General features: G+C 41.7%; 1 protein-coding gene across 1 annotated transcript in view; it reads left to right on the forward strand.

Annotated features, from left to right (window-relative positions):
• The first annotated feature begins 7,230 nt into the window (after nt 1-7,230).
• Nucleotides 7,231-24,528, forward strand: part of LOC122657546 ((DL)-glycerol-3-phosphatase 2-like) — a 78,822-nt gene continuing 61,524 nt past the window's right edge. Inside the window, exon 1 of the mRNA XM_043852280.1 lies at nt 7,231-7,384. Within this exon, the coding sequence (XP_043708215.1) occupies nt 7,303-7,384 (82 nt within the window). The 5' untranslated portion in view covers nt 7,231-7,302. The remainder of the gene's footprint in view (nt 7,385-24,528) is intronic.

Here is a 24,528-nt window from a genome sequence, read left to right on the forward strand (position 1 = left end):
TCCTCCAACTTTACCGATTCCACCATCGTGAAGCATCGGTCTCTTCCCCCAGCCCTCTCCTAGTCTCCCTTCTTCCTATTTAGTTAGCTATTTTAGGGTTTTCTTTCAAAAAAATCTGAATCAGATTATAACTCAGAATCCTACTATCTCAGTTATAAACCTTCCGCTGATTTTGACGATTCCACCTCCGCCTTTACTACCGCTGTCTTTACCGTCGTTGACTTAGATGATTCCACCTCTACATTTACCACTGCTACCTTTGCCGCCTCAGAAATAGCAGCATTATCCGTCTTCACAGTAAAGCTAAATTCAAATTGATTCGACCTTAATGTCACATATGGAGCTTTCGTGGTGTTTTTTGCTGCTTCCAATGTCGCCTTTGCAGCCTCTGCCACGTCTACCGCCGAATTTGAAATCATATCTAAGAAAGAACAAAAACTTTGGTATACCGAATCCTTTGTTAGGATGAGTCTTGACAAAATTGCTTTGATGACTATTTATAAAGTGTGGTAGCGCCTCTGTCTTTCTCTCTCACCACTCCACCCTAAGAAGAAGAAAAAAAAACCGGAAGCTCAAGGGGTTCTTGCATGATTTCCAATGCTTAATTAATTCATCGGTAAGTTTTTCTTTAAAATTCAAGGTAATCAATGGGACAATCTAGTTCATATTTTTCTCAACCACTAGTCAGATTTATAACTGAGATACAGGATTCTAAGTTATACTCTGATTTTGATTTTTCCTTCCGAAAGAAAACCCTAAGACAGCTAACTAAATAGGAAGAGGGGAGATTGGGAGAAGGGTGGGGGAAGAGACTGATGGTGGAATCGGTAAAGGTGGAGGAGTTGGAGGTGGGGCTGGAGGTGGGGCTTCACAGTGGTGATGGTGTTAATGGTGGGTAGTGGTGGTGGTGGTAGTATTGGATATGTAAAAGAAGAAGATGATGATTTGGGGAAGATGAGGGAATTTTGGTCTTTTCAAATTTTAACAAATAGGTCAGGGCAATTAGGTATTTTCAAATTTTAGAAAAGATAGAAGAAAGGGTAGTTTGGTCATTTTTTAGCATTTAACACCTAGTGTGGACTTAAATGGCTTTAGGGGGTAAAGTAGGGGTGATATGTGGAATTTTCAAGGGTGGTACGTGGACTTGTCTAAACCTTAGGGGGGTACAAGGAAGGGGGTACGCGTATTTAACCCTTATTTTTGTGTTCATACGTTTTGGTACTAGTTTCCAAACTTGATTTCTTTTAAATTAATTGAGCTCTTCTTGCATAGCAATTATCCAATTACTATCCAATAAAGCTTTTTTTATATTTTTGGACTCAATGTTAGAGATAAAGGCTACATTTGAACAAACATTTTGAATTTTACTTCTTGTTTGTATACCTTTCTCTAAATCTCCAATAACAAGGTCAAGAGGGTGATCTTTGTTGGATCTAATTTCCTTTGGAAGTTGATGTTCATCATCATTAGATTCTTCTAAAGGGATGTTTTCTACTCTTTTCCTTATTTCAAGTACTTCATCTTCATCTTCTAAATCTTTTTATTTTTCTGTAGCCATTGATTCATCAAATTTAATATTCATAGACTCTTCCACAACAAGAGTTCTCTTATTGAATATTCTATAAGCTCGACTATTTGTGGAATAGCCTAGAAATATGCCATCATTGACCTTTTCTTCAAATTTTTCCACATTATCTTTTGTGTTTAAGATAAAACAGGTACAACAAAAAACTTTAAAATAGTCTACTTTGAGTCTATCATGAAATAGTTCATAGGGACTTTTCAAAAGAATAGGTTTTATTAAGACTCTGTTCAAAACATAACATGCCGTGTGAACGGCTTGGGCCCAAAAGTACTTTGGCAAAGAATACTCATTGAGCATTGTCTTTGTAGTTTCTTGGATGTTCTATTTTTTCTTTCAACCACACCGTTGGATTGTGGTGTTCTAGGAGTCGAGAAATTATGAGTTATACCTTGTTCATTACAATAGTCTCCAAATTCATTTATATTGTCAAATTCACCACCATGGTCACTTTTAATTGTGGTGATTACATATCCCTTTTGATTTTGTATTCTCTTACAAAGAGATACAAATTCCTTAAAGCGTCATTCTTATGTTTGAGAAATAATGTCCAAGTAAATCTTGAGTAGTCATCTACTATAACAAAAGTATATTTTTTTCTCTTAAACTTGTGATGGAGATGGGTCCGAACAAGTCAAGATGGAGTAATTCTAATGGCCTAGAAGTAACAACTAAGTTTGTGACCTTATGAGAAACTTTTGTCAGTTTACTTCTTTGACATGTACGACAAATGTGTTGCTTGTCAAAGTTCAACTTAGAAAGGTTTCTCACCAAATTCTTTGAAGAAAGGGATTTAATTAACTTAGAGTTTATATGCTCTAATTTTCTATGTCATAAGATAGCATCATCAATTTTAGATATAAGGCAAGCATCATGAGAATCTAAGTTAAATATGTAAGTACATACGTTATTTTTCCTACATCCTTCAAGAATCACATGGTCATCATGATCTTTAACCACACATTGTGTAGCATTGAAAATTACATGATATCCTATATTGCATAATTGACTCACACTAAGTAGATTATATTTTAAATTGTCAACTAAGCTAACATTCGAAATGATTGTACCATTAAATTTGATGGAGTCATTTTCTATAATTCTTCTCTTGCCATTATCTCCAAAGAATACCCATCCACCTTTTTGCTTCTTGAGCTCGAAGAAAAGCTTTGGGTTGGATGTTATGTGCTTGGAGCAACCACTGTCAATGTACCATTCCATGTTGCTCTTTTGCTCTTACAAAACAACAATACTAATAAAATTTTGGTCCCCATTTCATGTTGCGTTCGTCAAGGTTAGTATCATACATTTCTCTTAGTCTCCAAACCATTCGGTTTTCATTCATCCTTTGTTTATCATAACAATTGTTGTATGATTGGGGGTTCCAAGGTCTTTGGTTTTGGGGTATCCTATGTGGTCCTTGCATCTTAGGAGGGTTCCTAGGTGGTCTTTGCACCTTTAGAGGATTTTTCCTATATTGACCATTTTCATGATAAGGTCTTCTAGAGTAATAGAATACTTGATTAGTATTCTTTGAACCCATATAGTGATTCTTCCATTAAGTATCATAACATTCCCAAATTGAATGTCCCTTTTTGTTACAATTATTACATACAGTACTTTGGGAGATTTTCAATCTGTTAATCTTTCCTTTAGGATTGGATTTCTTTACTTCTGGATTTTTTTTTTTGGAATAGCATTCCTCAAGAGAATGTCCTTTCTTTCTACAAAAGTTGCAATACTTATTTTTTTTTGTTCCCTTACTTGCTATTTTTCTTGGACTTGGCTTTTTGGTTTGGTTTGAATCGTTATTTATACCATAGCCTAACCCTTCTTTATTGAAAAATACTTTTGATGACGGTCCAAGTAAAATATCAATATTCTTTTTGCCATTTGTAAATGACTCTAAGGCTTTAGACAAATTTTCTTTTTCTTCTTCCAAGTCATCTACTTGAGAAGTCAAAGTCATGATTTGGTCCTTAAGGTAATTAATCTCTTTTAAGAGATTTTTCTTGGTGTTTGCTAATTCTATGTTATTTTGGTAAAGTTCCTCAAAAGTTTCTTCTAATTCTAAGTTATCTTTAGCTTTAGGAGATGAAGGTATAGAAGTTACCTCGACTTGGTTCTCCTCATCTTCAAGAGCCATGAGTGCTAAGTTGGATTGCTCTATATCTTGAGATTCTTCATCTTCCTCTTCTTCATCACTTGAGTCAAATGAGTATTCAACTTTGTATGCCTTTTTATATTTCTTCAATTTTGAACAATCTCCCTTGTAATGTCCTGGTTTCCTACACTCAAAGCAAACAATATCTTTTGAAGAAGTGTCAACATTTTCTTTAATTGTATTCTTACCTTTTTGATCTTTTGAGAATCTCCTTTTGTTGAATGAGGTTTTATCCTTGTTCTTTAGGAACCATGAGAACTTCTTTGAGAGATATGCAATCTCATCATCGGAAAGTTCTTCTTCATCTTCACTTACTTCATAGCCAGTTTTGAAGGCCACGATCTTTTTCTTTGGATCTTTTGGTTCTTCTTCTTTGGCATCTTACTTGAGTTCAATTTCATGGGTTTGGAGAGATCCCAATAACTCGTCAAGGCTTAATTTTTCAATATCTTTTGATTCCTTGATGGCTGTTGATTTGGGTCTCCATTCTTTGGATAGAGATCTCAAAATCTTTCTTACATTTTCTTCATTTGTGTAGACTTTACCTAAGCCTTTCAACTTGTTGACAATGTTAGTAATTCTAGTAAACATAGAATAAATATCTTCATCATTTTTCATTTTGAACAATTCATACTCATTTACTAGTATATCAATTTCGGATTGTTTGACTTCAGTGGTTCTTTCATATGTTACAATGAGTTTGTCAAACATTTCCTTAGCGGAATCACACATGCAAGTTTTATTATATTTCTTCTCACCTAGAGCACATTGTATATAACTAATGGTTACAAAGTTAAGTTGGATTTTTGTTTTTTCAATTGTAATCCATTCTTCTTTGGGTTTGGTCATAACGTTTGATCTATTTTCAATGACATCCCATGCATCAATATCATGAGCACAGACAAAGTTCTTAAAATGATTTTTCCAATAAGCAAATCCTTCACCTTCAAAGAAATGAGGTATGAAAATGTTATATCCCTCGATCTTTCGATTGCTAGAGGGTCCCATGGATTTTTGACTCTTAATAAGATTAAGTCTTTAATCAAGGTCTTGAGCTCCCGCTCTGATACCAAATGTGAATTCACCTAGAGGGAGGTGAATAGGTGAAAGTAGTAGATAATAAAATCTTTTGTGGAATTATACGTTATTAATACGAATTAAAATAATTGCACAAATAATACAAAGATTTTATGGTGTTTCGGCCAAATCTTGCCTACAACCACTCCTCTCTAATTTAGAGAGAATTTCACTAATTAAAACAATCTTGATAGAGAGCAAGATGACTCTTACACAACTCTTGATTTCGAGCAAGAGGACTCAAAACAACACTTGATTCCGAGCAAGAGGACTCAACGAATCTTGATTCCAAGCAAGAAGACTTAATCAATTTTGATTCCAAGCAAGAGGACTTAACCAATCTTGATTCCTAGCAAGAGGACTCAATTAATCATAAATAACTACTAAGTAAAAATGTTACCTCAACCTTCGTAGAAGTGTGTGCTACCTTCCAACTGTGAAGCTTGAAGCTTGATGTGGTGGAGGAGCTTGAGTGTGTGAGCTTGTGATCAATGAATGCTTGCAATCAATGTATGCTCACTTGAGACTATGGCACTTAGAATATTATAGCTTATGATGATGTCTCTTAGTAATGGTGATAGATGGCTTTAAAGCTTGAGCAAATAGTCTATTTATAGACTTGAGAGCTTAAACCAATAGAAAGTTGTTTTTGAGTTCGGATTCAGAAACAACATCAATTCGGTGTACCGATTTTCAGTTCGGTATGCTGGATCATGAAAATCACATAGGAACATAGCTGTTGATCCAACGGTTAGATTTTCTGATTCGTTGTGCTGGATCATGATCCGGTATGCCGGATCCAATCCGGAGCAAGCCGTTTGCTCTCGGAAAAAAACATGTCTGAGGTTTGTACAAAATCGGTATGCCGTTTTCGGATTCAGTATGCTGAATCAGCATTTTTGCTGAAAAAGGTTTAAGTCCCATGTTGGACTGACTTAGGGCGATTCCACTGGTCTTAGCCATATGGAATGAGTTCAAATAAACCGGCTAAGGTCATTCTATATGTATGCATGCATGTGTATGTCCATTACATCAATTTGTGACTTAAGAACAAATTCATAATTTAATACAAATTTAAGTCTTCAATACACTTCAAGTCTTGAGCTCCATTGCTTCTCTTGAGTGTTTGACTTTATGATGTGTTCTTCTTACTTCATGATTCTTTGATGTCTTGAAAGCTTGGGCTATGGCTTCAATTACTTTGATCATCAATTTCTTGAATCGAGTGCTCTCCCTCACTTGGTGCCATGCTCTTGTATAGGGATTTTATGCATCTCAAATAAGAGTTAGTATAATTTGGTTTATTCGTTATCATCAAAATTTTGATATCATCACAGTGGATGATGGAGTTTGTGTGTGAGGACTTTCCCAGAACATGGGGGACGCTGTCCGTCTTGTATAATTGCATTTATTTAAAGCGTACATGTGTACATTTCTTCCGTTAACTTTTTATTTTTAGTACGATGTAATCTTTTCAAGTATTCCTTGTGTAATGTACAGTAGTTAGTATAACGTAGTTTAATTTAATTAAATAGTTGGTGCATCATTATTTAACCATACATGCAAAAATATGACATTTATAAAGGGAGAATATTTGAAAACAAGCATCTAGTAGAAAGATCGGTTCATCCGGGCGAGGTGGGTGCCTAATACCTTCCCACTCTTGTAACCTAACTATTTATCCAAAATTTCTAACCAGACCAACCAAAGTCTCGTAGCCCTTATAGGGCTACACCAATGGGTCCTAGGCCCTAATCTTAGGTGGCGACTCCATTTCATTTTATTATATGATTCCCATCCCTTGATGAATTGAACCATACCCTTGAAAAGACGTATTCCTTCTCCCTCCAACCGAGGAGTAGACATAAAACACCTCTCCACGCGCCATTTGAGCATGCCCTGAGAGAGAAAAAAATAATGGATCCTCACACCATCAACAAAGTCAGAGAAACACATCAAAATTATTGTTCCAAAAGGAAAGGCAATGCCATAAAAAACAAAGATATAGGGTTTTGGATTTAAGTGTGGTATTCGGTTTGGTTTTAGTTCAAATCAATGGGTGTTTTTTTAACTAAAACTGAAACCGAGCCGAACCGAAACCAAATTAAATGCTAATGTATTAGAACCGAAACCAAATCAAATTTATTCGGTCTGATTCGATTAATTTGGCTCGGTTTCAAGTTCCGTGTTTGATATTCGGTTTTGACACCCTTAGTTGTAGGAGGAAGAAGAAAAAAGAGCAAAATTGTCTTCTACATTTCAAAACTAACACCTCACTAACACCGTTAACCTTCAGGAGTGTGGATGTAATTGTTCAAAATACGAGGTACATGTAATTTACTTAAAAAAAAAAAAAAGGAAAAAGGAAAGAAAGAGAGAAAAGAACAGAAAAGAATTATAGCCAGATCCGTCTCTCGGTTCTCATATTCTCTCATCGCAGGCAACAATAGAGGTAAAGTTCCGGTCATTCATCTCTATTATGGCGAATCCATCTTGCGAGATCTCAACCAGAGGACCCATCATCACTCATGTCATCTTCGATATGGACGGTCTCTTACTGGGTAATATTGGAAATTGCTTCAACTGCTTCTTAATTCGTTCTATCTTGGATTGTTTTTGTTTGGATTTCAATTTTCTAATGTATTTTTTTTAAGGCTAAATGTACCTGGAATTCATGCAATTATGAGAATGTATCTCATAATTTAGGCATTTGGTTACGACTTAATGACCAGAAACAGATTTCGAAGTCCATGGTGACTGGGCTCTTGAGAAAAAGGTGAATGACCCTATGGGTTTACATTAATTGGCTCAGAATCTCATAGAACACTCTTAATCCACTTCCTTCACCCATCTTCTACGACCTCTCAGACAACATTACCAATTGAGAGAACAAATGAAATCCCATGAATTCATGTGAAACTTTTGTTGATTCACATGCTGATTCACCCTTGGACTCTCACATAGTTCTCTCGATCTCTATATGTAATGTAAGCCAAACCAGGTCCTCTGTTTATCTTCGCCTAATTAATCCTATTCTTCAAATGTTGAATTTCTAGGTGAGTGGTAGAGAACCAGTGAAGCTTCTGAAATGTGTGTCAAGCCATTGATTGGTTTTAGAGTCTTGAAATAAGCATAATTTTTAGTGATGTCCATGATGGCCAGAATCGAAGTTTTTAAGTTTTGAGATTATGAAACCCTCCGTGGAATTCATGTCCTTCATTTTCCTTACCTGGTCAATTACTGATAAGTGTTGCAAAGTACATTGAAATTCTCATTCTCTATTTTGTTAGCATACATAAAATATGGCCACACAAGGTTCAATTGTTAGTGATATGGCCATGTGGCCACATCCCTATCCACAGTATAACGGAGATAAGAGGTATGGGCGATTCCGTGTCTTCTGGAAGAGCATTTAATCTTCCTTTTGTCTCCCAAACCAGTTATATGTAGAAGGGGTTGGAAGATGGAAAATAACAAGCGAAATTGAGACCAATCACAAAAGAGCCCTAATCTCTAGTCAGTGATTTACAATCCTCATTGTCACTGAGACTCAATACTAGTATTAGAGCTTCGCTTTGACATCCATTGCTATTGTTTTCTGTTTTCTTTTCCCGTCCTCATGTAAAAATTCTAGCCGGCAGTAGTCAAAACGGAAAGGAAAACTCAGGAGAGGTTCTTGTTTATAATACCCAGTTCAGCTAAAGAATTTTCATTTTTTTTCTCTCTACTTGGGACTGCACCTCGCTATCACTGCCGCTGCACCTCTCTATCCCTGCCGCTGCACCTTAGAGCTTTGGCTAACCAACCCTCTACGAGCATCCTTGGCTGCTGTCGCGATCTACGTCAACAACTGGATTGTCTGATCAAAGCCCTTTTTCTCTATTGTTGACTTGAATCTGCAACTAAGGCACCATTGTAACAATCGACATGTACTCGAGGAATGTGGCATAAATGAAAGTAAGTTGATAACACCACCACCAACTAGCCCGTAGAGCTTGTACTTAGTATCCTATTTATGTTGTTTCATATGACTCTTTCTCCGTCTTTCCATGCTTTGTTCCTCGTTGTCCTCTGTTTCCATTCCTAACAGTTGGCAGGAAGCACTAGGTAATTCAAGGTGGAAAGAAGCACTGAATGAAGAAATGAGTATCTTGGGAAAAAAATGACACATTGGATTTGGTGAGTCTTCCTCCAGGAAAGAAACCTGTGGGCAGCAAGTGGGTTTTCGTAGTCAAACAGAAGGCTTGATGAAATAGTGGAAAGATAAAAGGCGAGGCTGGCTGTTAGGGGGTTTACGTAGACACATGGAATAGACTATTAGGAAACATTTGCTCCAGTAGCAAAGATGAACACTGTCAAAGTCATTATTTCCTGTGCGGTTAGTCAAGGATGGGATCTTCAACAACTTGATGTGAAGAATGATTTTTTCCGTGGGGAGCTAGAAGAAGAGGTATATATGGATATCCCTCTTAGTTTTGCTGCCCCAGAAATCCAGAGCAAGGTGTGCCATTTAAAGAGAGCTTTATATGGTCTAAAATAGTCAGTTCCCAAGAGCTTGGTTCAGTCATTTCCATAGAGCCATGGTGTCAATTGGTTATAAACAAAGTAATGTTGATCACACTTTGTTTATCAAGAAGATGAGCCAACACATCACAATTTTGATTGTCTATTTATATGACATGGTAATGATGTTGATGAAATAAGTAGACTGAAGACATATTTGGTGATGGAGTTTGAGATCAAGGACCTAGGAAAGCTACAATATTTTCTGGGATTCGAGGTTGCTCATTCAGATCAAGGTATCTTCCTCTTTCTCAAAGGAAGTATACACTTGACCTCTAATCTGACATAGGAATTGATGCAAAAGTTGACCTCGAACCAGGGAAGAACCAGTGAGAGATTGATTGCAGCTAGGATCAACACAATAAATTGAATATAATTGAAACTTTATTGCTTTTTTTGGTTTACATATGAAAGAAGAAATATAAAAGGATAAGAATAAGAAGAAGGGGATATAGAAGGGGGGATAGGATCAGCTCTCTCAGCCAGGCTTTCTCAGCCCATCATCCTCTCACCCACGGTCTCTCACCGTTGCCGCGTCTTACAGCTTCAACCATAACTCTTTTCTCTTCAATCTTTGTCCTTCTCTGCTCAACCTCATACTCTTACTTATAATAACCCAATTACAAAGCAACCCAGTCTTAATCTAATTAAGAGCCTTAATAAATTTAGAAAAGGAAACTACTAATTCATAAAACCTATAAAATATAAACTTCCTATAAAATCTAGCTGCAATGCTCCAATACGAGTTGTGCCTCATTGGTCTCCTCCCTAAGGCGTTGGTGGTGGGCAGCCTAGTTGCCTGGTCTTTCCCATTCCATCACATCTTCTAGAACGGAATCAATGATTTCATGAACAACCTTTGAAGACGGATGATGCTCGTCAAAGGAAAATAGGGATCCGACATGGAACAGATCTACTAATTCTTTGATTCCAGTTAGTAAGAGGGATTTTGAACTAAGAATAGACCCTATAAGCTTCTTTTTTTTTTTAACCCAAATATTGCCTGGAACCCGGGCTGGCCCCTAAGCTTTTATTAGAATCATGAAAATTAATAAAGAATACAGGGGGGGACATTCCACCTTAACCCAACCCATGACACCAAGAGGACACACCACTCAAGATAGCCTAACCAACCCATACAAGAGCAAGAAAAACAGCCATTAACTTCGTAGGACAGGTAAACCTACCTTATCCTCACGAAGAATGGCTTGAAGAGGTCCCAAAGGCGTGCTCCCAGGCTGAAACCTGGCAGATGACTCCGTATCACAAGAAAGATTGGCCAACCAGTCAGCCGCTCTATTGCTCTCCCGGAAAGCAAATGACACGTGAGCCCGCATAGAAGCCACTAACTCCTGAATCTCCTTGAAATAGTACCAGCCTCCCCACAAACTGCACCTCTTCAGATTAACAACCTTGACAGTTGCCTCTGAATCACAATTAACCACCACATCCATAAAACCCATCACCTTGCACAATTTCAGTCCATCCCTCAATGCCCTTAGCTCCGCCAGTGAGTTAGTGCAAGGGCCATAAAAGTTAGAGAAAGCAGCTAGGACTTCCCCTTGTCGGTCCCTAATGATCCCTCCCCTGTCGCCCAGGTCAGGGTTACCACGACACGCACCATCCACATTCAGCTTAACCGAGACAAATGGGGGGCACCAGTATACTGGGATAGGGTGTTTCCTCCTGGGAGAGGGAGCTGACAAACCAAAACACTGCAATAATAATCCATCCCTAGCAGACCCGTGAGTGCCTACCTTGGCCGGATAGGGTAGTTCCCTCACCCAAGTTTTGATGCATTCAATTATGGAGCTAGCTGTCCGCCTCTGTTCCCTCACCCATTCTATTGTTTCTTTCCTCCCAGAGCTCCCAGATGATCAAAGATGGCAGAATCCTTGTTATATACGCACTGAGGCGATGGCCGCCCGCCATCCCCTGCCAAAGTAAAACTCGACTTCTGGCATCCTGGGTGGGGAGATGGACAATGTCAAAAACTCAGACGAAGTAGCCCCAGACCTTGGTCGCCATGCCTCCAGCAACGAGGCAATGATCTGTCGTCTCCCTCCGAGGCCTTCCACAACAATTACACTTTGAAGCCAGGGGGGATGCCTAGCGACATCAAGGAGTCATCAGTGGGTATCTTCCCATTCAAAAGCTGCCATGAAAAGAAACCCACTTTCACCGGGAGTGTATGATTCCAGATCCACTTCGCATAGGAAACCGTGGGTGACCCACCCCGCACCACATTCCAAACAGCCTTGGTAGAGAACAAGCCATTACTAGAGAGGATCCAAACCAACACGTCCTCGCAGTCAGACAAGAAGAAGGAGCCTGACGAAATACAATCTTTAATAGCATCTGAGTCTATGCTGTCCAACACATCTTGCCTCCAAGAACCATCCTCACAAATGGCATCCTTCACCCGCAGCCCCAAATCAACCACAAGCCCATTGTCCACTGTGTCTATCAGCGGGCCAAACCCCGTCCAGTTATCCAGCCAAAAGAATATGTTACCAGCCCCTAGTAACCATCTGGAGTTGTTCAACAGGAGATCCTTGTGATACAGCGTGTTCCGCTAAGACTTCGAACTAGTCCCAGACGACTTTGAAAGTGCCACATGTTGATTCTTAAAGAACTTGGCCTTAAAGAAATCACTCCACAATGACCGTTCCGCAAAGGCCCTCCACAGTCCCTTAAGCCTGAGGGAAAGGCCTACATCCTCTAGCAGCCTAATCCCCAAGCCACCTTCCTCGATCGGCTTGCAGGCCCTCTGCCAACCAACCCAGTGCTTTCGCTTTCCCCACTCCGAGCTGCCCCAAAGAAAATCAGCAAAAACTTCATAAATTCGCCTAGTAACCGCTTTAGGCGGAGCCAACGTAGTAAGAACATGTATGGGGATCGAAGACAGCACATGCTTTAAAAGGGTGATCCTGCCACCTGGGACAACAACTTTCCCTGCCAGCTTGCAACTTTGTTTCTAATCTTATCAACCAATCCATCAAACAGACAAATCTTCAGCCTTCCTGAGTGGAGAGGTGCCCCCAAGTAGGTGATAGGCAGAGACTTCCTTGGGAAACCTGTAATCTCCCCTACTAGGTGGGCCCTAGCAGGAGACGCCATACCACTTAAAACAAAACAGCTCTTCTGCCTATTGACAAGCTGACCCGAGAAACCTTCATATCTGCTGAGAAACCCCATAATCTGCTTAAGCGAGCCCTTCAGCGCCCTAGAGAATATAATAGTATCATCTGCAAATAGGCAATGAGAAACCCCAGGGCACCCTCTCGGTAGCTTGTAAAAGGATGCATGCCCTTCTGTAAACAGATTTTTAATACCCCTGCTAAGAACCTCCTCTGCAAGAATAAATAGAGCTGGTGATAGGGGATCTCCTTGCCTCACCCCTCTAGTTGACTTGAAGAAGCCCGATTGTCTGCCCCCCAGCACTATAGAGAACCAACAGTTAACCACCATCTTCTTAATTAAGTAGCCAAATCTTGAGGGGACCTGCCAAAGGGACACCCATTCCAGTCGGTCATAGGCCTTCGCCATGTCAAGCTTTAGGATGACATTGGCCCCCCTAGTTTTCCTGTTGATATCCTGGACTACCTCTTGAACAATGGAGATAGTGTCATGTATGCTTCTGCCCTACACAAAAGCCCCTTGCTCTTCCGCTATGACAGAAGGCAGGATACTTACCAGCCTGGATGCAAAAATCTTGGCAATAATCTTATAAGCAAAATTGCATAGGCTAATAGAGCGGAGATCAGACATTACCTCAGGGTTCTCCTTCTTGGAAATGAGCACCAAGTTGGCGGAGGTGAAGCTCCTGGGCAGTTCACCTCCCGCAAAAAAATCCTGGACCGCTGCCCAAACATCCTTACCCACCACATCCCAGTAAGATGTGAAGAAGTATCCTGAGAAGCCATCAGGGCCCGTCGCACTATCACAAGACAAGGAGAAGACTGCCCCCTTGACCTCGTCCAACGAGGGCAACACAAGAAGCACTGCATTATTAGCCTCTGAAACTACCTTAGGGATTACAGATAGCAGGTCCTCGTCCACCAAACAGCCCTGAGAGGTAAAAATGTCTGAGAAATGCCACTCTGCCTCCGCCTGAACCCCCTCCGGGTCTGTAATCCATTCACCATCCCCCCCTTTAATTCTCTGGATATTGGCCTGCCTCCTACGACTGTTCACCATAGAGTGGAAGAACTTCGTGTTTCGATCCCCCTCCTTTAACCAAGTCACCTTGGATTTTTGCTTCTAGAAAATTTCCTCCTGTAACAACATTTCCTGCAGGTTTTCCCTGGCCGTCAATAAAGCCTCCCTGGAGGCATCGGAGGCCTGTTGATCAAAAGCAATTTCTGCCCTACTTACTGAATCCTTCGCATCCCTGACCTTCTGATGGATATTGCCATAGACCTCCTTGTTCCACTTTCGCAGAGCACTGTGAAGTAACTTTAGCTTCATAAACAGAACGAAAAGAGGCGAGCCAGTAACCGGCCGGGCCCACTGGTCCTTAATAAAGTCATGAAAGCTTGGGTGCCTAAGCCACATCTGCTGAAATTTGAAGGTAGAGAAGGTATGATGTCCAGTAGCCAAGAAGGAAAGCCCAACGGGCGCATGATCTGAGCAGGTCCTGTTGAAGTGGGTGACAGTGCTCCTGGGGAAAGCATTAAGCCAAGTTGTATTAACTAGGAACCGATCCAGTCTAGGCTGCACCCTACCAGCCCCAATCTGATTATTAGACCAAGTGAACATGTTACCAACATAGCCCGCATCAACAAGGCCAGCCCTACTCACAAAAGACCCAAACTCCTCTAAAGAGAGCGAACAAGCCGGTCTACCACCCAACTTTTCCAAGGGAGACACCACTGCATTAAAATCTCCCCCCACTACCTAAGGTTGAGTGACGCTTCGAGAGAAAAGCTCAAGCCTCTCCCACAATTCCCTTCGCTCCATGGTTGAGCATCGGCCATGGACAAAAGTAACAAGGAAAGTCCCCCTGCTGGCCTCTTCACATTCGAGAGTGATAAACTGATCATGTTCCTGTACCACTCTGACTTTAATGGAGGCCCTCCAAAAGACCCAAAATCTGTCCAGCAAATGTAAAGAATCTAACCCAATTTTTCGCAGCACCATACGCGCTTTCGTAACTTGAGCTTTAGGTTCAGCTACAGCAACAATGTCCACTTTGTGCAAACACACCAAAGATTTCAGCCACCTGATCGTGGGCTTATTTCCAACTCCCCGGGCATTCCAAAAAACACAACTCATAAGGAATTATTGCGGGGGGCGGCTGTCGATCGCATCGATCTCGTTACATGTCTTTGGGCTCCCTCCCTGTTATGCCTACCCTGTCTTGCCTTCTTGATCTTCTTTCTGTTATACACAAGTGCCACACCGAGGAAAGCAGTTTTTGGGTGCACTCGGCTTCGAACATGACGACCTACAGGCATGGAGGCATTGCTCCCTGGTTCCAACCTCTCTAGAGTGTTGCGGATCCTCCCTTCTAGTGTGGCATTGAACGCCCTCAGACTTTCCAGCATAGCTTGTCGTTCCATCCGAGGGCCAGCCAAACCAGAGGCGAAGCCATCGTCCTTTGAACCCAGGGGCAGAGCTCCATTATCAAAATAATGCTGAGGCCTGTCACAATCAGGCTGCGATCGTACCCCATTCGAGCCACTGTCGAGGCCTAATAAGGTGCCATTGGCCCTCGAATCCACCACAGTCAAGCTTAGATCTTCCAACCTGCCTTCGCCCTCCATGGCCTCATTGGCTTCATTGCAAAGAATCTCGCCCTCCTCAACAGGCTGAGGTCTACCTTCCACCACTGTTTCGGTAATCTGCTCTACCAAACTTCCATCGCCCTGCCTGGCCTCCTTGGCTTCAACGCAGGGAAGCTCCCCCTCCTCCATTGGCTGGAGTATGCCACCCACAACTGTTTCGGGAAACTCCTCCTCACGTGCCAAAACCTCTCCCCTGCCATTCGAATCTAGCCCCCCAGCAGCAGGGTTATCGAGAGTGCCTCCACCTACGGACAAGACCCCATTGGCAACACCTACCTGCTGAGTTACAGGCCTCCATCATCCTTCCCTCCGGCGAGAGGGCCTTGAAAGCCCCAGCGAAGGCTCACCGGTGGTCCCTGCACCTCCGCGAGAAGTGCCTTCACCCCTTGGGATGAAAACTCCTTCCTTGTCTCTGTCACCAGGACCTCCACGAGAAGTGCCGTCGACGACAGTACCCTCTGTTGTTCTAGCTTCATTCATCCTCCGAAAGGCTCTTCTGCAGGCTTCATTCCTGTGCCCAATCTTCGAGAAGATTCCGCAATAGGCTGGCCGGCTCTCGTAAACCACCTTCTGGTAAAACCCCGAAGCCCCACACCCAATCCAGACTTTCGTTGGGAGTGAGGCACGTAAGTCGACCTCCACACACACCCGTGCTGCCACTGTTCTTGTACAATTTGCCGTTGCTCCATCGACATGCAGTACCCTTCTAATAGCTCTAGCGATCGAAACCAGGAAATTCCCTTGATAGAGATTAACCGGAAGCCCCGGCAAGGATACCCATAGCGGCGCCAGAGGGGAGACTCCCAACTAGAGACGAAGTCTAAAGACCATCTCATAAACCGAATGAGAAAGCTCTGGATGTGCATTTGTGCCTTCAGCCATACCTTGACGAAATCGGCCTAAATAGCAAATCGAAGCAGTACATGCCTGGGATCCAAAGTCGAGATGATCACATCGCCCTGCAGGAGTAGCGTCTTCTGAATATGCTCCTTCATTTGGAAGAGAGTAGGCTTCCCATAGCTACACTTGGTCACAAGCGTGGTCGCAAACGTCCTTTCTGAAACTTCAAGTTCCTCCTTGGAGGAGAAGATCGCAGGATCTCCAAAATACGACGATGGTTTTTTGATTTCCACATGGACAGGTGGCAAAGCAACTGATCTAGAAACCATCGAGGCAAATGACGCTGTCCCACCCGCAGCAATCCCTAGGAGGGGAGGGGGATCAGTGGGGCGTACCTCCCTAGGAGGGGGGACCGCCATAGCAGAAGTACGAGGGAGAAACCCTAAACTGCGCCACCAGACCCTATAAGCTAAAAAAGGGTATCCTGAGCAATTGCAATAATTGGGTTTATTGATAACATCAAAATAGAAACTTCTATTTTAGAAAACAAATAAAAATCGTAACAAACTGAAATTAGAAACTTAAGCCTACTTTCTAAATATGAAAATGGAAACTAAACTTTGGCAGCATTAGGATAGAAGCTTTCTCTACTTGGTGGGCCCATAAGATCTTCTAAAAAGCATCCCCATACAGGGCAAATATGGGCTGTGACATTGCTCATGTGAACAGTGTTTTGGTATTTTTTTCTTCATATTTCGATCTACATCAGGAATGCTGGGATGTAAGCCTGTAGATACTCCATTATAGAATAACACTCATATAAAGAGAAGGATGGAGAGCCAGTTGATAAAGGTAGCTATCAAAGTCTGGTTGGATAACTGATATATCTATCCTACACACGACCTGATATAGCATTTGCTGTGAGTGTGGTTAGTCAGTATATGCATGATCCTCACTCAACTCATCTAGAGGCAACATATAGAAACTTGAGGTACTTGAAGTCTTCCCCTAGAAAAGATGTTATTTTCTCTCCTCAGGATCACCTGCGAGTTGAGGCTTTCACCGATGCAGATTGGGTGTGATGTCCGGATGACAGGAGATCTACCTCAGGCTATTGCACCTTTGTTGGAGGCAATAACTGATATATCTATCCCACACACGACCTGATATAGCATTTGCTATGAGTGTGGTTAGTCAGTATATGCATGATGCTCACTCAACTCATTTAGAGCCAACATATAGAATCTTGAGGTACTTGAAGTTTTCCCTCGGAAAAGGTGTTCTTTTATCTCCTCAGGATCACCTACAAGTTGAGGTTTCATCGATGCAAATTGGGCAGGATGTTCGGATGACAGGAGATCTACCTCAGGCTATTGCACCTTTGTTGGAGGCAACTTGGCTACTTGGCAGAGCAAGAAGTAAGCTGTAATTGCTCGATCCAGTGCAGAAGTAGAGTTTCGGGATATGGCCCATGGTATATGTGAACTTCTTTGGCTCCAGGGACTCATTTGAGATTTATGTATTCCTATTGAGCTGCCCATGCGCTTATATTGTGACAGCAAATCTGCAATAAGCATTGCCCATAATCTAGTTCAACATGATCACGCCAAGGACGTTAAGATTGATCGTCGCTTCATTAAGGAGAAGCTGGAACAAGGAGTAAATTGTGTTCCTTCTATTCAATCTAGTGATCATTTAGCTGATATTCTCACTAAGGGAATTAGTAGTATAAGTTTTGGTTCTATTGTTAGCAAGTTGGGCATTATTAGGGAGGAGTGTTGTAATATGGGGTTAAGGGTATTTTTGTCCTTGGGTTATTTCAGTCCTTGTACGTATTCTAGACTGTTCTCTAGATTATTATAAATAAAGAGGGGCTGTGAACATAAAGTCACAAGCCATTATTCACAATTTCCACAAAAAGTTTAAGCAAATAGATCTAGAGGGTAGAGGAGTGGTGCAGACATGAGGAAATTTTGTTTGAAAGGGATAGATTGATTTTGGTTTGCTTTTGTCCTAGGAATTGATGATCAAGCCAATGCACTGTTCATTGTGAATGGATTTTTGCTTTCTTCCTCTTTTTGTCATTTTTGTCAATCTCTGCAATTCTGCTTTACTAATACGTTATCTATGTATCTTCCCCCCAGTTTGGTTTTTATTGTTCTGATCAGTTCTTTTTCATTGAATCAGTTCAATCGTCTAAGTTTTCCATTCAATATCTCATAGTTTTGTTTTTTGTTTAGAATCTAACATCTAGTTGACTATTTTTTTTTTGGTGAATAAAAAATGCATTACCAAAGCCCGAGAGAGGCGAAGGAGGAAAAAAGGGGGGGGGGGGAGGGGGAAACAATATGAACTCCAAACCAACTAGGAGGGGGGCTGTAAAATAGAGCTGTCTAATCCCCAGGAGCTAACAATATGCCTATTCCTTGGGGAATCCAAAATGTGCTGGTGAGGAAGAAAGCCTAGCTTTGCAGAGACATCAAAGGAGATGGCTTTCCAAATCAAGTCGAAGGACCGAGAATTGGAAGTCCATATCCTAAGGTTTCTCTCCATCCAAATGTGATAAAGAGCGGCGCCAAACACCAACTTCCCATTAGTGTCGCAGATAGAGCCTTCGGGGAAAGTCATGACCAACCAGAGCCACTCTCTAGCAAAGGGGAGAGGTCTCCTGCTACGGGGCCAAATAAACGAAAGGGCTTTTTCCAAATGGAAGAAGTAAAGGGGCAAGCAAAGAAGAGGTGTTCAATGTCTCCGGCTCCGGACCAACAAAAAATGCAAGAGGGGGAGGTTGGGACTCTACGGTGGATAAGGAAGGCTTGGGTGGGAAGGCAAAGGCTGAGGGTTCTGCAGGCTAGGAAGCTATGGCGAGGGATGTGGCCTTTGAACCAGGTAAGTTTGTGCCAGAGGACGGTAGGGGCATGGGGTCTAACAAAATTCCAGGCAGATCTGAAGCTAAAAAGGCCGTTAGAGGAGGGGAGCCAAATAACCTCTTTTGTGCTTTCCTCTGGAAAGGGAAGGAAACTTCCAAATTCTTCCATCCAATCAGTTGGAAGACCATTTATGGACTATTATCTGCAAGCATGTAGACTATCCTGCGTCTTCCTTTCTTTTTTTGGGGGGGGGGTCTCCTGCTCCATCGGCAGTGGAAACCATCGTGTCACTGTTGAATGTTGACTAAATGTGCCACGTGGCATCTGTGTTAGCACACAAACTTTATGGACTTATTATTCATGTTTTCCTCTAAGTTTTAAATTTAATGAAATGTTTTCAAATAATGCTTCGCAGATAGTTAGAAAAACCCTTCTTTTTGAAGCTTTTGTGACTTAAAAGAGAAAAGGGGAAGACTCACTTATGTGGTGACCATATGGCTGAGATATTTACTAGAACTATGTTAGTAGAACAATTAGAATGCAATGCTTGAATGATCAGAATAGATTAAACAAACTTTCTATTTATAATGAAGGAAAAATTACAAAAGGACAAAATTGCCCCTACTCTAGCTGACTCCTACAAGGAGAGTCAGCGGTTCATAATTAAATCATAATTAAAACACCCAAAGGACTAGAATACGGGTAATCTGGTGTACATAATCCGACACTCCCCCTCAAGTTGGAGCATATAAGTCAAACATGCCCAACTTGACGAGAATAGGATGATGAAACATTTTCCTTGATAATCCCTTAGTGAAAATATCAGCTAGCTGATATGCAGACTTCATAAAAGCAACATAAACCACACCACCTTCCAGCTTCTCCTTGATGAAATGCCTGTCAACCTCAACATGTTTAGTGCGATCATGCTATACCGGATTATGTGCATTGCTAATAGCAGCCTTGTTGTCACAATACAACCTCGTAGGAAGATTAACGAGAATATCAAGATCTTATAGTAGACCCTTGAGCCATAACAACTCACAAATACCTTGTGCCATAGCACAAAATTCTGCTTTAGTACTAGATCGAGCAACCACATTCTGCTTCTTACTGCGCCACGTGATGAGATTACCACCAACAAAAGTGCAGCACCCATAGATAGACTTGCGGGCAGGAGAACCAGCCCAATCAACATCAGTATAGGCTTCTATCTGTAGGTGATTATGAGGAGACAACAGAATGCCCTTTCCCGTGGCTGACTTCAAGTAAAGGATACGAAGAATAGCCTCCATATGAGAAGAGTAGGGATCATGCATGAATTGACTCACAAGACTCACTACAATGGCAATGTCTGGGCAAGTATGTGAGAGATAAATCAGCTTCCCCACCAACCTTTGGTACCGGCCCTTATCAACAGGTTCACCCTCCTTTTCCTTAAGTATGATAGTAGCATCCATAAGGGTATCGGAAGGATGACACCCTAACAAACCAGTTTCGGTCAACAAATCTAGAATATACTTCCGTTGGGAGAGAAAAATGCTTTTTGAAGACCTGGTAACCTCAATTCCAAGGAAGTATCTCAACTTGTCCAGATCCTTGATTTCAAGCTCCTTCCCAAGAAAAGCCTTCAGCCGACTGATCTCATCACCACCATTTTCGGTTATAACAATGTCATCAACATAGACTATGAGAATGGTGATCTTCTGACCAACCCTTTTTATAAACAGAGTATGATCAGCATTACTTTGTCTATAACCTACATAAATCATAGCCTTGTGAAACCTCCCAAACCAAGCTCGAGGTGACTACTTCAGCCCATAAAGTGCATGCTTCAACTTGCACATTTTGCCTTGGGTTTTCTCACAAGAGAACCCGGGTGGAATATCCATATACACCTCCTCATCTAGTTCTTCATTGAGAAAGGCATTCTTCACATCCAACTATTGGAGATCCCATCCCAAGTTCACGACACATGACAATAATACTCTGACAGTGTCCAGCTTTGCAACAGGTGCAAACGTCTCCTGGTAGTCAATCCCGTGTGTCTGAGTGAACCCCTTCGCCACAAGTTGTGCCTTATAGAATCCACAGAGCCATCCACCTTTTGTTTCACCACAATTACCCACTTACATCCAACTGGTTTTCTCTCTGGAGGAAGAACCACAAGCTCCCATGTATCATTTTTCTTTAAGGCTGTCATTTCTTCCATAATTGCTGCCTTCTACTTTCCATTTGTAAGAGCTTCCTGCTAGTTTTGAGGAATACAAACAGAAGAAAGAGAAGAAGCAAAAGCACGAAAAGATGCAGAAAGAGAGTTATATGATACAACATGAGATATGGGATGCTGAGTACAGGCCCTAGTACCTTTGCGAAAGGTAATAGGTAACTTAGGAGAAGGGATCTCATCTAATGGAGAAGTAGGCTCTGGATCCGGGATTGGCAATTGGATGGGCACTGGTGCTGGAGTGGATTGAAGTTGCTTATTTGTGGTCCGGTTCTTTGTATAGGCCTTCACAGTAGAATCATCAATCCTCCTCTGAAATGCACTAATGGTTTTCTGTTAGAACCGTAGGGTTATTCTAAACATTATTTTATGTTTTCGACTATGTGGTGTTTAGTCCCACATTGCTTATTTGTAATTCTATCTTTTCTATTCAATATTATAAATAGAAGAGCTTTGGATGGTCATAGATAATTCAAGCATTATTCCACAAACCTGTTTTGTTAACATTGTATTAGAGCCAAAATCCCTCTGATCTGTTTTCAAAACCCCCCACCCTCCCATCGTGTTTCCTTCCCTTTCCCTTCTCTCGAATTTTTTTCTCTTCCCCTTTTCTCCTTGCTTCTTCTACCTCTCTGAGGGCAGCACTGCAGGGGTGATCAGATGATCTAGTTGCTGCCCTATTCCCACCTCTTGTTATCCCTTTTTCAATGTGCTAAATTCTGCTCGATAGTTGCTGGTTCTCTCCTTGCGATATGTGGAGTTTCCAAATTTTTTGAAGATCAGGCCATGAAAATTATTGGGACTGATTTTCCCTCTGTTGGAGACTCTTCTGCGATATTGACTTACTGCTATCAAGTATCCACCAGGTGTTGAAGACCCCTCATCCCAATCGATTTCTTACTTTCAGGGTTTTTTCCAAAACCCTGATCATTATCGATTTTTGGGATTAGGGCTGCTTGCTGCTGTTTTTCTTATTGGAGCTTTTTCTCTTCATCAAGGACATCCTCTACAGGTTCCTGGACAGATTCGATCAAGCTTCTTCTTCAATTTTTTTTGGGATTCCCATCTCCACATAGATCTCCAATTTCAGGTTCTCTTCCAAAACCCTGACATTGTCGATCTCTGTGGAAGGGGTCTCTGCTACTGCTGATTTTTTGGGGGCTGTTTTGCCCATCATAGTGGACCACTCGACCTTGATTTCAGCTCTTGGTTTGGAGTAATTTTTGGTGTTTTATTCTCCACAGCCGTGTTGCAACTATGGGTGACTCTGCTGATTCCACTGCAACTTCTAATTAACCTGGACATGAAAAATCAAATTATCATACTTTTCAGCCCAATCCCATCAAACTTGATGGCAGCAACTACCTATTGTGGTCTTTGTTAGCCTCTTTTGCTATTGCTGGCCATGGTCTCATTGGCCATATAGATGGCATAAGTCTTAAGCCAACTGCCCCTGGTGCTGCCCAGACTTGATGGCTTGCCAATAATGGAGTTCTCATGTCATATTTGGTTGGTTTTAGAATTCAGACCTTGCACATGGATTTCTGCTGTTTGATACAGCTTTTCAAATTTGGACAGCTTGCAAAGAGACATATGGGCAGCTTGGTAATGATGCTCAGGTGTATGAACTGCGGCAGAAGGTTCTTCATACCACTCAGGGGGGCTTATCAGTCTTTAAGTATTATGCTACTTTGCGCAGCCTTTAGCAGCAGTTGGACCACTTCTCTGATTACCAACCTGATAATCCCACTAACTTGGCTGCCTATAAGAAACATGTTGACAAGATCAGGGTCTATGATTTTTTGGCCGGGTGGAATATTGAGTATGACCAGATTTGTGTTCAAGTGTTGGGCCATTCTCCTTTTCCCACACTTGAACATTCCTATGCCTTGGTCTCCTCTGAAGAAAACTGCCAAGCTGCTATGTTACACCCTCCTGTTACTGAAAAGTCAGCCCTCCAGACTGCTGTCCAGGCCCATGCTACACCTGTTGGAACTCTCTCTGTTGGTAGTACTACTACAGGCACTGTTACTTGTGAGCACTGGCACAAACCTTATCGCACCAAGGACAAATGTTGGAAACTCCATGGGAAGCTTACCGACTTTGAAGCTAAACGGGTTGCCAAGAAGAAGCTGAAAAACAAGGGCAATCACTCTGAGTCTGTTACTACAGCCCCTTACTACTGACATTGGCTTATCTCAGGAGGATCTACAGGCATTCCTACATGTGCTCAGGTCTTTCGCTGCCACTGCCTCTACTACATCAGCTACTGCCAATCCGTCTCCTCCTTCAAGTTCGCACCTTGCTCAGTCAGGTATTTCATTTGGTGGTCACTGTGCTTCTGTTGCTTCCCATCCTTGGACCATTGATTCTCGAGCTACAGATCACATAACCGGGTCCTATAGCTTGTTCCATCGTTATTCTCCCACCTCTGGGAGAGACAAGGTCAAGGTCGCTGATGGTTCCCTTTCTTCCATCTCTGGAAAAGGAATCATCAACTGCACTTCCTCTCTTCCTTTTTCTTTCGTTTTACATATTTCTAGTTTTACTACTAACCTCCTATTAGTAGTATTGCTAGAGATTTTAACTGCAAAGTAACTTTTTTTCCTTCCCATTGTGTTTTTCAGGATCTGGCCTCTGGGAAGACGATTGGATTGGGTAAGGTGCATGGTGGCTTGTACCTGCTTGATGATGGCCGTCTCACTCCACTACCACTACTACCACCGCATTAGAACTCCTTAGTATCTTCTGAAATTTACCAGTGACACTCTAGATTAGGTCATCCTTCGTTAGGGGTTTTAGCATCTTTATTTCCTACCTTGGTCAAAAAATGTGATAAGACCGATTTTTTTTGTGAGGCTTGTGTTCTGGCCAAACAGACACGTTCAACTTATTCTGTTTCTATTAAAAGGAGTTCTTCACTTTTTCAGTTGGTACATTCTGATGTTTGGGGCCCTAGTCCTAAGATATCGCTTTTTGGTCATCGTTGGTTTGTATCTTTTATCGATTGTCATTCTAGACACACTTGGGTTTACCTTATGCACACCAAAAGTCAAGTCTTTTCTTGTTTTCAACATTTTCATAATATGATCCAGACTCAGTTCTAGGCTACTCTAAAGGTTTTGAGAAGTGATAATGGCACTGAGTATAGGGAAAATCAATTTCAAAAGTATCTTGCTGATCATGGGATTGTTCACCAGACTAGTTATGTTGATACCCCAGCCCAAAATGGTGTGGTTGAAAGAAAGAACCGACACTTGTTAGAAGTGGCCAGGGCATTGATGTTTTCACGCCATGTTCCCTCCCAATATTAGGGGGATGTTGTCCTCACTGCCACCTATCTTATTAATCGGTTACCTTCCCGAGTTCTTGACTCCCGTAATCTGGCTGATATTTTACATGGGACTTCCACCTTT

Source organism: Telopea speciosissima, chromosome 4 (assembly GCF_018873765.1).
Source record: "Telopea speciosissima isolate NSW1024214 ecotype Mountain lineage chromosome 4, Tspe_v1, whole genome shotgun sequence".
Taxonomy (NCBI): Eukaryota; Viridiplantae; Streptophyta; class Magnoliopsida; order Proteales; family Proteaceae; genus Telopea; species Telopea speciosissima.